General features: G+C 39.6%; 1 protein-coding gene across 1 annotated transcript in view; it reads left to right on the forward strand.

Annotated features, from left to right (window-relative positions):
- Window positions 1-16151, forward strand: part of GYPC (glycophorin C (Gerbich blood group)) — a 28822-nt gene extending 12671 nt beyond the window's left edge. Inside the window, exons 2-3 of the mRNA XM_042041552.1 lie at window positions 13237-13287; window positions 15503-16151. Coding sequence (XP_041897486.1) covers window positions 13237-13287; window positions 15503-15699 — 248 coding nt within the window. The 3' untranslated portion in view covers window positions 15700-16151. The remainder of the gene's footprint in view (window positions 1-13236; window positions 13288-15502) is intronic.
- The last annotated feature ends 223 nt before the right edge of the window (window positions 16152-16374 follow it).

Below are 16374 nucleotides of genomic sequence, written 5' to 3' on the forward strand. Positions count from 1 at the left end.
GGGACTCTCAAGAGCAGACAAGCTAGAAAGACAAGCTTTAAAGCTCCTGCCTGTGTGTTTAACACTCGTGGGTGTAGCAGGGCCACAGGGAAAGAAAACCATGTCTCACAAAAGTAGCCTACTGGGTTTGGAAAGGCAGACATTCAGGTCTTGTGGAAGAAGGAATTAAATTGACAGAGAAGCCCTGTAAAGCTCGGGTCCTGTGGCCTGTTTTATCCAGTTAAGTTTTCTCTTTCACCTATACGGACAGAACCAAAAAAATGCAAAAAGGAAGTGGGCTTTACTCCTCTCTGTCTTGTAACAGACACATATTTGTGTCCAAGCCTTGCCATGGCATGAAGTACAGCACAGCTCTCCCTGAAATAAACTGCAGCTCACATATATCTCAGGGTGGAACTTGGCTCTTAAACAAAATTTAATGGGAGTCTGCTCTGGCTGAACTCTACTTATGACTTCATATTTTCCAGGGCTGTGCTACTGCTGTTGGCTTGTTCATTTTTCTTTCTTTCTTTTTTTTTCATTCTCTTTATACTAATAGGTGTTTCAGTGGGATAACTTGACCTTATGAGACTGTTCCAAAGCATACTTCTCTGGAGGCAGTGGTAAATGGTTTTGATACATTATGAAAATTCTTTTGAGAAGTTTGCAGGCTCTCTCATGACTGCTTGAGAAGGCAGACTTTTGCAACCTGTTAGGGAGCATCAACTGGTGAATTAAACTGGGAAGTTAGAAAGCAGAGAAGGTGGGCAGAGGCTATATATTATGTTCCTGGCTTGATTCTATCATATTTCTCATACTCATAAAATGGAGTTTTCAAAACTTTCACCATTGGCCCGACTGAGCAGGCGGAATGTGTGAGAGAACCAATTTCAAAGGAAGCAGAAGCAGTTTCGCAGTGAGAGCCTTTGCAAATTCCACCTTGTCTGTGAACCACTTGGTGTTCCACTCTGTGTGTTGGGACAGTGCCCTGCTTTGAGCCAGCAGGGCCAGCAGTGACTGCTGCTGCTTGGCCTCAGAGTCCTGTCACTGCTGATGCAGCTGTGGAAGAGCAGCACCCCTGAAGGAAGGATGGCACAGCTCTGCCCTAGGGTCCTGATTTTGACAGCTGAGAGAGGCACCTGACTTCTTAGTGCATTCCAATATAACCTCACACAGGGAATACTAAGCCCAACTTTTTCCATGGCCTTCTAGAGCTACTGTAGTTCAAAGGAGTCACTAGACTGTGAATGTCTGGAGTTCTCTGCTCTGCTCAGAGCAGTCCAGAAAGGAAGTCTCCAGCTTTAACCAGCTGCTTTTCTCTTAATGCTTTTCTTCTGGGGAACTTGTTTTTCCTGCATGTAGGTTTATGATGTATTTCAGCCACCCAAAAGAGCATTCCTGCTTTTTGCCCTCTCTGTCTGCACCTAGCAAACCTCTCCCTGTTAATGGATCAACTGACAGTCTGACTACAGGCTGACTTGGATCAATTTGCCAATAAGTAAATAGCCCTCTAAAGCAAACAGTAAATATGAGTAAATAAGTAAATATTAAATGGGGGAAGGGGCTTTCCTTTTGGTGAGCTGGTTTTCTGCTGGATCAGCTTGGAAGGAAAATGTTTAGGAACAAGAATGCCCTTTGCTGCAGGAATGTAGCAGCCAGCTCAAATCACAACAATTCACTGTCAACTTTCCTGCATGGATATTTCATACACTTAAGAGCAGCCCAAAGGCTTTACAGTAAGTGAAAAATATGTTGGTCAGAGAAGTACCATAGCAAGCATTTGTTGCTATTGAAAACTACTAGACCATATTTCTTTGCTTAATGACACACATTAATCCTCCATTGAAATTTCCAGGGCTGTCCAAGCTGAATCTGGCTTTAAAGATATAAAATACAGTCCAAACTATAACAATGTAGCATTCTGAACAAAAAAAGGAGCTGGAAAAAAGTACCAGCAATGTTCCTTTGTTTTTTTCTTTTGCTGTTTAAACCGCTAAGGATGTCATCTACAAGCTTTGAAATGGTTTCCAAAATATGGCATTTTTTAAATTGGTGACCAAAATATAAATATTATCCAAGTACCCACTGCTACTTCTGTTTTCAGTCCAGTTTCCTAATGAAATGAGTCTTATGTGTGCCTGCTGTCTATCTGTCTGCTTAATCATCTGTTCATCCATCTGCCACTTCTCATCAAGAACTTTTGGATCCACTGACCAGTTTCAACCAGATTTGAAAGAGAAACAAAAGCCTTGGAAATTATTACAATTTTCTAGGTTGCATGAAAGTCAACACTGTCTACAGAGAGCCATTCTAGTGAACAGTAACACAAAAAGGACTCCTTATTAGAAGATTAAACTAAGTTCTTTGCTACTTAGGAATGTAGTAGCATCAAGTTTTGGCAGTATAAATTTCCTTCCATAGACGTGACTCCAGCTTAACAGGCAAAACACAGAGAGCAAGACACCATCTAAACACCTACAGGAGACATCAAGCCCCTCTGACCAGGGCATGTTCAAAGCTCTTCAAAAAAAAAAAAGGTCTCACTACCTCATAGCAAGGTTAAGCCCTCAGAACAAGCTTTGGAAAGGGATGGTTAAGCAGTGCTAACAATAATGTTTGGGATTTATTCTCCCTAATTATAGACTCTAGAAATCTAGGCTTCTTTAAGCTATTGTAAGTTTGCTTATTAGTTTATGGGAAGGAAATTCCCACACCAGACCAGGATTCACCACACTGTGTGGAGGCTGAATAGATCTTCTTGCAAGAGGGCATGTCAGAACAGAACAGAACAGAATAGCTCCAGTTGGAAGAGACACACAGTTATCATCTCGGCCAGCTGCCTATTAGTATCCTCCTGCAGCACCTGTGGAGACAGCTGAGATCATACAGACTCCTTCCCAGCAGTCAAACATCTCGTCAGGCTGGTTATTAGCCTCCCACCTACATGGTACTTGACATTCGTGTTGCATTAGGAGAGAGGAACATTAGCAATAAACTGTTAATGAATCTCACAACAATGTAAGTCTGCACTGAAAAACATTCAGTATATGGCTTCATTGCAGGTCTTCTCATGCTTAGCTCTGTTAATGTGTTCAATATGCTATTTTTCAAATAATGCCAGACAATTGTCCAAAAATAATACACAAATGATCCTTTTTTCCTTTTTTCCCCAACAATTATTGCACAATCCGTCTGGAATTGCTCAGATGAATGATAGATGGTAAAGAAGTTTTGCTAAAATTCCTCAACTCTGTTCAGACAGCTTGGACTGATACGTAAGTGCTTTTCAGATAATAAAGTAGCCTTTGTCTTTAGAGCAAATATGCAAAAGAAATCTGCATATTCATTAAAGAAACCTTGGGAAATAAGAAATGTTGTTGCCCTGAGCTACTATTTGCCTTGCAAGTTTCTAAGGTGTTCCAATATGTTTTATTTTCTTTGTTTAATATGCTCAATATTCAAAGCATTTGGAAGATTGTTTCCACTACCGATATCTCCATTAATAATATTAATCTCATCTGTGCTCCAGGAAAGATCTCTGTGTCCCTGAAGAGCATATGCTAAACATCCTGACATTTCCACTTGCAACGCACAGTAGACAGTGCCTTAGGCAAGCACTGGTGTATGAGCTGGATGGAGCTGAATACAATTCATATCAAATAAGCCAGGAGACAGAGCACAGAGGACTACCATGTCCAAGAATTATCACCTGTTGGACTGCTTTGCAACAAAATATTGACAGTGGGAATGAACATAAAGGAAGAACCCTGCCCATGTTGGGAAAATTATTACACTTTTTTAAGGACAGGAGCGTGTTGCTACATTCTTTGAACTCTTACAATAATATCAGGCTTTCACCAGTTTTCAGGTGATTTCTAGGTGACATCACTTGTACTTTGATCATATCATCTCTAGTTTAAGCACAAGGTCAAGCTTTTTCATCTCAATGAGAAATAGGCATTTGTCAGCCTCAATAGAATAATGGCCGTGTTTCTATCTCAGCATGTCGGTGTTCATTAAAATGGGTTTTCTGCCAGCAACAGAGCCAGTGAAACACTCTTGCTTTTGGATCTGTGTCTCTGGCCCCTAAATCCCACCCCCAGCATATGGAGGCTCCCTCCCTCAGCGGCTCCCCATGGGGAGGGGGAGCTGCAGTTCCTCTGGATCTCTGTGCCTGATGACTGGAAAGCTTGTGGTTACCAGAGAACTGACTCTAAACAGAGCCTAAAAATGCTGAGTCCTCACTGCCTTTCCTTCAGTGCTCCGCTACTCTGGTCTCCTTTTCCTCTCCAGTCTGCAGTTTTCGTGAAAATTGAAGCAGTCCTTATCTTTGCCTGCTTTTCCTTTAAAAACAGTTGGAGCTGAATAATGGAGTCGAAACTTGTGAAGGATAAAAGGACAGTCAGGCAGACAGCAGGAACAGAGAAAATCAGTGCAAAAATGCTGTTGAATGTATTTGATTAAAGTGTTTCAAATTCTAATAGTTCTGACTGTCTTAGTTAAGAGGACTAATTTTAACTAATGTTTGTCTTAGTGCCAAATCCATAAATGCTTAGTGCCATGTCCATAAAAGAGGGCATCTTTCAAATGTAAACCAAAACCTAATCTTTAGGGGTTATTAAGGTCATAAAATCAAGCACAACAACATTAAGAAACAGAGATCACCTTATCCTCTTATGACACGGTCAAAAGGCTTGAGAGGCAGGTCTGAGGGTGGTAGACCTGTTAGGTACAAATTAAAAGCTTGTCTTGGTAAATAATTACAAGCAGTTTAGCAGTTAAGTTGTCTTACTGCTTCATATAACCACTTACACAAGGGATTGGGAAGGAATAATCACATACTCCAAGATCTCTTGGCCTCTGACTTTTCACTTGAAGGTTCTGACTCAAATTTTTATGGTTATGTTTTCAACATAAAAGGTTTAGATCAGTGGGGTATGCTGCTTTCATTAACTGTTTCTAAGAATTATAAGAGAAATATCGGTTACAGGTTGTCAGATGGGCTTTCACTGTGTCCATAATCAGCGGCTTTGACTACCTATGGTCATCTGCAACACTTGCAATGATTAATCAATTAAGCCAGCAACTAGTGTCTGTTCAGCTTTAACCTCAGTAAAGGAGCAAATGGCTGTTTGTTCCCATTTTCACTCAACAAAAATGAGTAGAACTTAAAAACTGTTGACTTTGGAGGAAAGTCAGTTAGAAATTAGCAAGAATCGTCAGATTCACTGGATATTTAGTGTTTCTTTCAAAACCTTCCCAATTATAAAGCCCTTAAAAGGAGTCCTCTGTTCTGATGAAGAGGGAAGAGGTGGGAGGAGGAGAAGACAAAGGCAGGAAAATGTCCTGATTGTGGACTGTATGCTCAAGATTGATTCATACTCCATTTGTCACTCCTTCCTTAATGAAACAATTCCAGGTCAATTTATCTTCCCCAGGAAGATGTTGTACATGGGCTGGCTCCGAGGAAAAATGTAAATGATGGCCTGGTTACATTAACCTATTTCCATGGGAAAGTAAGGAAATTTTGCAGTGATATAACTATATACCTGAAGCAGAAAAAACAGGACACAAATTCCAAATTGCCAAATGAAGCATTTTTTTAATAGATTAGACCTTCTTCCAGGTCTTCACACTTCATGCACCTTTGTGTGATAAGGAGGCGACATTTGCTCTTCAGACATTGAGCATCTTTCCCATAGGAGCATGGCAAAAAAACAGTCACCATGCACAAGCAGCAGAGTGCTTCACAGGGTGGTCCTTGGTAGCTCCCACATCCCATCTCTAAAGACGATTTCTACAGCATCCTCTTGTGAGCTTCACTGCCTGCTTGCCAAGGGGCTCCTGTACCAGGGAGGCGGCTCCTCTGCCAGGGGGGCAGCTCCTTTCTCTGTCTGCTCTCTGCTCTGAGCTTCTTCTGCCAGCCCTGAAACATTCTCACCCTTCCTGCTGCAATAAGCAGAGACAGAACTGTCTAAATTTCTCTTCCAATTTTTTACTGTATGTATACATCCTTGTGAGTACACGGGACACATTAAAGTCTGTTACCAGAGGGCACGTGGGCTGACAAAAAGCTGTCTCTCAAGTACTGTGCTGAATGGGAGCTTTAAGGTTGTAACATTTATAGTACACCTAAGGGGGAATTGCCATTGTAATGCTCTTACAGGATGCCCTTAATTGCCATCAGAATTGGTGGTAGGTATTCAGAAACCCTGAGGAAAGGAGCTAAAGTCTCCAGTAACTTCAAACCAAAAAAAAAAAAAAGTATGTGGTTCAAACTGTTCAAACTGAAAGGGGAATTTGAGGAAGCTGTCAGTTCTTTCAGGGGATAAACGGAAAAGTTAGTTTAAAAAGAAAAATGTGGGGGTTTTTAGTTTATATAACTTTGTAAAACAAAACTTGCTTCTCTTTTTAAATTCGATATGTGGCTTTTATTTCAAAATATAGAATATCTGTTCACTTTTAAAAAATCTTTACTTTTTTTTAACCTAAAATAGTTTCCCAAATTTCATTAATATTTTCTTCTTTCCCCTCTTATCATTAAGGGATATAATATGATTACTTTTTGACAAAATGACTTGTAGTGTATCTCTCCATCTCTGATTTTCCCCAAGACCCAGGGCAATTCAGCTTCACAAAAGAAAGAAACACTGTGCAAGTGAAGCCATTGCTTCCACAAACATTATAAAACATATTTTCTCTTATTTACTTCATCACATTCTAGAATGGTGAAAAAATATTTTGCTAACACTGTGTACCAGAATCAAATGAGAACTTCTAAAATTATGTGACTATCCTAACCTAATTAAACTAATTTGATAATTGCTTTTTGTCCATACGATATTACAAAGTGTCAAAAATCTTAAACAGACCTTTATTTGAATTAAACTGTATACTTTGTCTGCTTAGAATTAATGACGAAGTACTTGTTAGCTGGGATAGCAAGAGAATTGGGCCCAGAGCATTTTATTTTGTAGATATTTTTAATCTGCATGATGTAACTTACATTTGGAACACAGCTTATTTACTTGCTCAAAAGATCATGTGATTGTTGCTGTTATATGACACCATTACTGTCCTTATAATAATTTAGTATACAAGTGGCAGCCAAATTATTCTGTCTCTTTTCCAGATTGACAGATGAGAAACTGTTCCTTAATTTTAAAAGAACAGCCTTGATGTGTTTCATAGTCTAATGGGAGATGGCGATGACTTTTTCAGCCAAATATGTCAAATTGATGGGTTCAGGCTGATGACCCTTCGGGATAAAAGATGCCAGCTCTAGCAGGGCACTGCACACTTACTAGCAAATATTAAAATAGGTAATGACTTTTTTTTAATTCAGAAAGGCCTCACTGTGATGCATCTGATATTGTAACGGGCCAGAGAGCAGCTTGAGCAATTAGCATATTTCTAACATGAAGTTTTCAGAAGTTGGTTCAGCTCATTTTTACAGATGCAGCTGCAGTGAACCAGTTCTAACTATAGCTTGTAAATTAAATCAGTGTGCTAAGGTTAATAGATTAATGATTTTCTCATGAATTCAGTGTGTTGGCAAGGCACAAATATAAACCAAAGGGCAAGGAGGACATACCACTGTTGCATAAACAATGGCGGTGTTAAGACTTCATTAGTTCTTCTATACTAAATGTGTGGTAAGAAAAGTCTTGCTTCAGTAAAGACAACACAGACACATTAGGACCTGCTTTTCCAGTCAAGAGGAACAATGACTGCAGAAGAGCATAAAAAGAACAAAAAGAGCCCCTGGGAAAGGAACAGTTATGATAAATACATTTTTATATACAGAATATTAAAAAAAAATTAAAATTGCAGTAATTATAGTAAAGGTTTTTAACAACTGCAAAAGCTTCCTGGTAGACTCCATATACTCCTCAGTGCTTTCAGAAGTTTATAACGTTTTATGGAACCCAATCAAATACCTTAGTATTATCTTGAGTGGAGGCAGTTAGAACCTCACCTAAGGTCTTTACATAAAAAGGCAGTCATCTTTTTAAATTACAGCTCTTTAAAAGTAAGGAAAGATTAGTATGGTATGTTGTGCTAGGCCAATTGATACAAGCCAAATAAAATGAAAGAACAATCAACACTGAGGCAAAACCTTCCTCTGAATTCCCTCTCTATCTGGCCTGAGTCATGAACTGGACATCATTCAGTTTGAACATCTCCCTTGTTTGATTCACTCCCTTGGGTGATTCTGCAAAGCACATCCGTGGATACACTGAGATAAGGTTGGGTTGTTCCTCATCTGGAAAGTCCCATTAGCAGCAGCTTTTCATGAAGCGATTAGGTGAGCCGATTAAAGATGAAATCTTCCTGTGTGTTTCCTAGTCTGCTTGCCTAGGAAAGCCCTGAGAAGGAAATCACTGCCTTGAGGTGTTCAACCCACCATTCACATGGATCGAACAAATTTCAAGCACTTCTTATGCAATGAACGGTACATCAAGAGAGAAAATGGGTTGCCCAAAAAAGCACTTAAAGACCTACTTGAGTGTAATTTAGCAGCCAAGGCTTTGTCTGAGAGTGTAACCTTGCAGTCAGCAACGGACCATTGTGTAAGAGGTGGCTGGGGTTGCTAAGAATCAAAAGCACAAGCTTGTGGGTAGGAAAATCCTGAAAGACACGAGCAGGAGCAGTGCTGCCTAACTGCTGTCGAGTGGCTTTGAAACCTGTGCTGTCAGAGCTGCTTACCACACACAGATATCTGTATACTCACCCAGTCTGACAAACTCCAAAATGCAGGATCACCCACAGCTCCGTGGGAATCATGGCAATGTGAGTTGCAATCTCAGGCTTTTCCTTCTCTGCTCAACACTACCAGCTTTAGTCTGGAACTTTATCTTAGGAAATTGGAGAGGCCTTGAGAAGTTTGGGGTAAGGTCTATGTTAAAGCATCAAATTGCCCTTGTGGAGTGAGCAGTAGGGATTTGGCAGTTCACAACCGTAGATTAGATCTATCCTGTAGGTGTGATTCGCATGCACTCCTGTCAAATGTGCCCAATGGGGATCCTTTTGCAGGTACAGTTTTCCTTTCATGCCTTTTCCGTGTGTAAATCCATAGCAATCAAACATGTAGGTGCTTAAATTGTCAACTAAGAGTGCTGACTGCAGAACCACCAAGAGTAAAAATACTGGACTTGTCTTCTGGAAACTAATTTAGCAGACAAAAATTATGCCTGAAAATTAGAAAGTTTGATGCTTTCTACAAGTTTCTCCCATCTGCCTCTGATAGTAACCACAGAATCACTTAAAGGTATTGTTTTCTGCAAGTAGCAAGATCTAAACTCTGAGCCTTCTATGCTGAATGGGAGAAAGTATTTGGGGAATTAATATGCCCCTCCCCACCATCATGTAAGTTGAACAGCTTGTCAGTTGGAATGCCTTAACATGGTTTGGCTTCTAAAGTAACTCACTGATAGGTCTTGCATCTTTATCAGGACTCTCCATAATACTTTGTGTTTTCCTTAAAGACCTGTTTTCTGGTGTCACAAAATCATGCCAAAACAGTTTCCACCTACAAAGTACATTTAGTCCTTGGTATTGTAAAGAAGGACTGGAAAGAACTACTTGAATGAAGCTCAGATACAAAAGAAAGTGTAAATTTAAAAAAAAATAAATTATTTTAAAGCCAGTGTCAGAATTCTGGGGCAGGAAGTGATTTATGGCTTTTAGTGGTTCAGATTTGCAATTTATAGAAGAAAAGGAACCATTACAGCTGTCAGAGAAGTGCACAGTAAAAGTAGGAGAGTGCTGAATCTCAAGCAAAGATTTTCAGTGCTGGACCTGCCTGCTTCAAACAAGTGTTCCTCAGTCAAAATGGAAGAGGATAGGTTAAAACTGGGGGGGAGGGAAGGAACTACTAAAATTCATAAAAATCGAGTTTTATTGGAAAATAGCACCAGGAGGAGGAAGTTTAACAAATTTACCAACAAACTGAGCAGGAAAAAGTCACCACTGGCCATGTTAACATACAAACCAGTTGTACTGATTTGCCACCTGGGAAGCAAAAAGCCAGAGATCTGCTTGCAGTATTTAAGTCAGGAATATTTCTGAGGCTTTCAGAGGCTGCTGCTTTCTCAGCAGGATGTGACTGATGAGGATGAGACAGGTAGCAATTGTCATTCTATTGCAAAAATCCCTTATCTGTAAGTTTATGAGCAGAATGGGAATTTGATGAATTTCAGGTCACGACACATTTCGCGTCATTCTGGCTTTTAGAAATATACTTTCCAACAACAGACAATTTGATTTGCATGTTCTATTCTTGATTTAGTCAACTCATTCTGATGGCCAGATATTTTATGAAAAACAAGTTTCCCCAAAATCTTTTGATTTCTGCGTGTCATGGTAACCAATGGCAGCATATAACAAGAATGTTTAAACACTTTCAGAACCAGACTGTAGCTGGACAAGGGCAAGTAAAACAGAGAGAGAAAGTTTTGCAAGGACAATTTAGCAACAGATAACACAAAATATGTCCTTGAAACAAAGGGAAACAATCAAAACAGGTGCAACAGCAGCTATTGAAACACAGACCTCTGAGCACTCTGCATGTGAAGAAGAGCAGAATGAAGAAGGTACAAGAAGGTCAAAGCCATTGCTGAGCTAAAAATTCCTTCAGTAAACTGGATGTCTTTTCTGCCTCAGAAAGTGAAGATTCAGTCCTACAGTAATGCACTGTATTTCTCATATAGACTGAGTTTAGAGAGGCCATGCTGATGTTCCTGGCCAAGCATGGATTCCCTTCTGGACAGCAACTGCTGTTTCAGTCCTGCTCAGGGAAGAGGGTCTCATTCCATCACACACGCCTTGCGTGCTCCTCAATATTTCAGGAAGGGTGACACTGTTTGAACCTCAAACAACCCCAACACTTTCGCACCTGCCTAGCACTGCTGTGCTATTGCCATGAATCACATAGCTATTTTTGGACAAAGGGAAATTTCAGAGACAGTAAAACAGGGATTAAGGGTGTCTCTGTGCTCTCCATCAACATTGCTCCTAAACTGATCTGGGGAGCAGACCTTGGAAATGTCTGGTCATTGGTGGTAGCTGCAATGTTCTGGCACTCTGACTGATGCAGCAAAAGGCTGCCTGGTAGGGCAGCAAGCCTGTTCTGTAGTCAAAAGAGAACACTCAATGGGGTAGTCAGGCCCTGGTGCTCCCAGTGAAATGGGGACTGTGGTGCGGGAAGCCACGTTACGGTGTCAGCTGGTTGCTGAAGGGCACAGCAGTGCCAGCTTAGCAGATCAGTGCCAGCTACACCATAGCTCAAGATGAGTCTGGCATTCTGTAGCAAACTTAGAAAGTACAGCATGGAAATGAAAACTTTTCTGACAATTGATGATACTGTATTCCTCTATCAAAAAGCACTGTGATGGCAAGTACTAGAGATAAGGCACCTGCTTGTAATCTGAATCTGAGAGGCACCTGGGAATCCCAGGTAAGAGCAGAGAGTTACTCATAAACGTTTATAGTTAAAGGGATAATAATTTGATCTGGAATTAATGCTTGGCAGCAAGCTGTGTGGCTAGGGAAGCACTTTAGAATTCACACCTTCAAGTATTTGATTGCTGTAGAGGAGCCTGCTTTTCTGGCAAGCAGCATGTATTTGGTGTGTAAAGGAATACAGAGCATTTTGACCTTGAGGCAATTAATCTCTTCTGAGCATGTGGGTTTTGAATGGACGTAGACATAATTAGAGTTTTTAAATTACAGAAGGTGTGCTCAATCTTTCCATCAGTATATAGATGGAAGAAAATGCAGGAAGGATCTCTGGGGGAGAGAAAAGCGCTCCTACTTTCTAGAAAAAGCACCTCCCATGCTTGAGAATAAGTGGATCCTTTGAATCTCAGCTCTCCTCAGTTTGTTGCAAACTGATGTTAGAGACAGAGCAAGGAGAAAACTGCTGGTAGTGTTTTGTCCTTGAATCACATATACAGATATAGCAAAAGGTATCCCATGTATCAACCATAGTGCCACTGTTGAGTTTATAGAAGGATTTGGAGTTAGATTTTCACCTTTTCCAGAGAACTTTTCTATCTACTGCACTTACCAAAGGGAAATTAAAAAAAAAGACCTCACATAAAGCTTTTTGTCTTATTCAAAAACCAGTGTCATTTAGAATTATATAAATAGTACAAAACTAAACAAAGAAAGGAGTGTCCTGTCATTATCCTAGCATAGAAAAACTCGAGGAGTTCATCACCCTCTCAGACATCTACATAACGCAGGACTAGGTGAGCTGATACTACTGGCATGGAATAAGGAGCAGAAAACAATTCAGAATTGTATCCTGATCACCTAAGTGGAAGTTGGTGAAGAAATTCTTGTCTGTATGTGTTTACTTATATTTAAGGTCTATCTCAAACAATAAAGAGAGAAATATCCTCACTGGGTTTTGGGATGTTTTTTCATCTCCTCTTTAAAAAGCTTTGCCTATTCATTAGTTGTTTTGGGTATTCTTATTAAGTGCTATAATTAAGATCAAAGTGTAGTTCAAATTCTAGCTGTTCTTTCTTACATCTCAGACCAGTTTCTTACCTCACAAATAAACATGGTCAGGTACTTCTCTTTTACAATTGATTGTAAAGGTTTTTTGGGTTTTTTTATAAATTATAATCTAACAAACAATGTTATTTGATTTGTCAACACAGACTTACTCTAAGTGGACACTGTATTTTATGCCACACACGTGAGAGGCTTGCCTTGATTCCAAATGTAAGCTTAAAAGAAAACAAATGCTAAGAAGAAAAACAGGACATTGCATATAAATAAATACTAATTGAAATCAATACATACAGATTAATTTGCATCAAATCAAGATCCAGACCATACTCTGAAGAGCCATAAATGGGAAAATAAATAGACATCAACCTTTTTTTCCCAAAACTACCTCTCTGAGAGTAATCACAGTACCTAAATGCTCTTAATTTAATCATTCACTGGAGGATGTTACAGGTAAGTGCTCATAATAAACAGTAGGTGTTGCCCTGAGGGCCATGATAGTTTGCATAATGTGCTAGCTATTTATTTTCCAGTGTTATGGTGGCAGAAAACTGTTACAGTATGGCTAACTCTAATGTGAAGTTTCATAAATGTCTTTTGCTAACAAGAGATATTGATCAAGGTCTGAGTTTCACAGGTTAAAATAATACAGCACCGCCAGTACAGTCACTGCTGCTCTATATGATCCAATTCCTTTTTTATAATTAACTTTTGAATGTTCTATTCTATTTATAGATGGAGAAGTGGAGAGCCCCACAGCTGGAGCAGATGTGGCTGTTATTGGAGGTGAGTACCAGACCGTACTAAGCAGCACAATAAGAATTAAAACAGCAGGTTTGTTGATTTCTTGCATTTTGCAAATCCCCTACTTTGCTGACAAGACAACAGGAGCGGCACAATTAGAGTTAATTAGGCCAGTGGGAAATCTGCTCCCAGAGGGGCTATTGCAAGATAACGAGATGAGATAATGAGCATAAGCCATATACTGAGCAGTAACACCCCCATCCATTCCCCATTTCAGGACAAACAAATACCAAACAGTCCTGATTTCCTTCAGTATTCACTGGGTCAAGCTTCAGTACAGAACTGGTGTAGCACTTTTGATTTGAGCAATGTTAGCTTACACCAGCTGACCCTTTATTGTTACAGAATTCACCACACTATATTTCCTGGTGCTCCATTAAAGCTCTCTCATGCATTTAAACTAAATACAGTTGTCAGAATAAATGAGCAAAGCTATGTTCACGGAGTGAACCTGTCTTTTTATTTTTATTGTGTTTGTTCATTTCCATGCTAACACACTAATTTCAGTCATTCACAAGGGGCTATACCAATCATTAGTGCAAATTGGTGAGGTTCTGCTATATTTCCCTCAGGTCCCATCTCCTGTAACTTTAATTTCGGCTTTCTATGAACAAGTAGCAGGTAAATTGATTTGTACTTAGTCCCTTAGGCTTATTAATATTGTGCTACATCTAAAGCCTGTTAGAGCCTCTTGTGTCAAGGGATAGCAGCGAGGTCCTAAAAATTGACGAAGCCCACACTGTAACCATGATATTATTTTAAATCTGGAGTTCTTTGTATAAGGAATTTCATTTCTGCTAGCAGTAACTTCACATTCCAGAACCAGACACCATGAAATCTGGGGGATAATGTTAAGGAGTATGTTTTAAGGCAGAGTTATAATCTTTATTTACTCTGCTAATATTCTGTCTATTCCTATGTTTTCACACCAGTAGGGTATCCCCACTCAGTTTACTGATACTGATAAATCTAAAGCTTTGAAGATACTCACTCTCGCCGCTTATCTTGACTATAAGATGCAGAAAAGAGATACTCTCTACCTTCCCCTCATTGTCTCTGCAGAGTAGCAGGCATTTCCAGAGAGCAGTTCTGAGAAAATGTAGAGTTCACTTCTGGAAGACAAAAACAGACACACTCTTCACTGACAGCAGAGGAAGCCCTAGGAATGTTCCATTCTAGTTCTTTTTATTGTGTGTTTCTTTAATGTTTGGTTTAGTAATAAGAATATAGAATCACCTCAGTATCATGTACTTTTACAGAATCACAGCAAAAGCATTTATAAGCACATCCTGGATCCATGCAAAAAAACATGTTTAAAAATTACAAAAGTCATGCAACTTGAATAAACTTCAAAACAATTTATTTTCAGGATTTTTAAGTCAAAAATTTGAGCTGGGAGGAAAGGGTTAGAGTTTGTAGGTTTTTTAACAATGGACTTGTCATGGACTTGTCATTCCTTGGACTTGTCAGGACTTGTCTCTTTTATGGACTTCTACCTTTCACAGTAGAAAAGGATCTTGAATTTACTTTCTTTCACTAGGAGTGCTTCCATTCACCATTTGGTCCTATGCACACTGGGTTCATCCATAGAAATTTTTGTCCAGTCAACACATAGCTGGAAATTAGCCTTAGTGCAGGAGACAAGAAGGATCTACCCAGAATCCCTTCCTTCTGCCAGGTGTCACTTCCACATTCATTACAATCAGACTTTCTTAATTAGAGCACAGCATGAAATGGCAGCTTGAAAAGACAGAGCAGTTCCAGAGCCACACAGCTCCTGCTATTTGTTTAATGTCTTCTTGGAAATACTCTGCCCTGAACATTTCCTGAAATTGAGAACACTCGAGAAGGCAGGGTTGGGTTGCCTGCAACACCGGGTATATGTTACCAGAAGGAGGAAGGAAACCTATTGGTTTTCCTTTATGTTCTCTTATTTCTCCTCATTTTGCAGTGACCTTTTAGCTCCAATGTGTTCAATCAAACCAAGCCACTGATTTGAAAGAAAGCTAGTGAGAATTTGTCCTGTATTCCTGCAGTATCTATACCCTATCTTGGTTTTCCCAGTGTGTTCTGACTCTGGCCACTGCAACATGCAAACATCTTACAACACATGGGCTTTTCCCCACCGAGCGATTCAAGTCATGATGTCTGGCTGTGAGTTTATTACTGGTGATACATTTAAGTGGTCTCTTTCCAGGTGTGATTGCTGCCGTGGTATTCGTCCTCATTTGCCTGCTGGTGGTGATGGTCCGGTACATGTACAGGCACAAGGGCACCTACCACACCAACGAGGCCAAAGGAACTGAGTTTGCCGAAAGCGCAGATGCCGCTTTGAAAAATGACCCCGCTCTCCAGGAAGCAGTGGATGAGAGCAAAAAGGAATATTTCATCTGAGAGGCAAGGATTTCCATGGAGACTTCCCCAAGGGAATCAGTCAGAAATATAACATCAACAGAAGTACTAAGAGGTGGATAATATGAGGATACAGGCGAGCATCCTAATTGAAAAGTATCTCTTTACTTTTTTTTGTCACTGGGTTGTTTCTTTTCCTCTAGCAGTGAAGAACTAAATGCCAGATACTTGCCTGTTGATTTTATTAGCAACACAGCTGGTCACAGTTGAAATCAATATCAGATAAGAAACAAAATCTCAGTATGAGTGATACACCAAAACCAGATAAAGATAGCAAATGTCAAGCCTTGACATTTGGTGAAAATAGCAGATGCCAAATGAAAACATCCTCTTAGAGTTAATGATGCATCCTATTCTGATATGATGAAGAACTACCTGAAATTGAATTTCAAATGGTAACAGAACAAACATTAAACTAGATAAAGCTGATCTAGCTCAAAACAAAAATAAATCTATAGTCCAGATACACCCCATGCCCTTAAATGTGCATTTTTATTGGAACAGGGGAGTTTATTTTGTTTGTTTGGGGATTTACACTGGGATTTTTTTTTTTAAATTTTTGAATTTTATATCTATAAAAAAATCAAAGACACTTCAAAGAAATAAAACTCTTGGAAAACATGGAAAAAGTAAGAATGAAGGATTTATTACTGACTT

This window comes from Corvus kubaryi, unplaced genomic scaffold, assembly GCF_017639235.1.
Source record: "Corvus kubaryi isolate FWS band 111438036 unplaced genomic scaffold, C.kubaryi_AGA036_p1.0 37396, whole genome shotgun sequence".
Taxonomy (NCBI): Eukaryota; Metazoa; Chordata; class Aves; order Passeriformes; family Corvidae; genus Corvus; species Corvus kubaryi.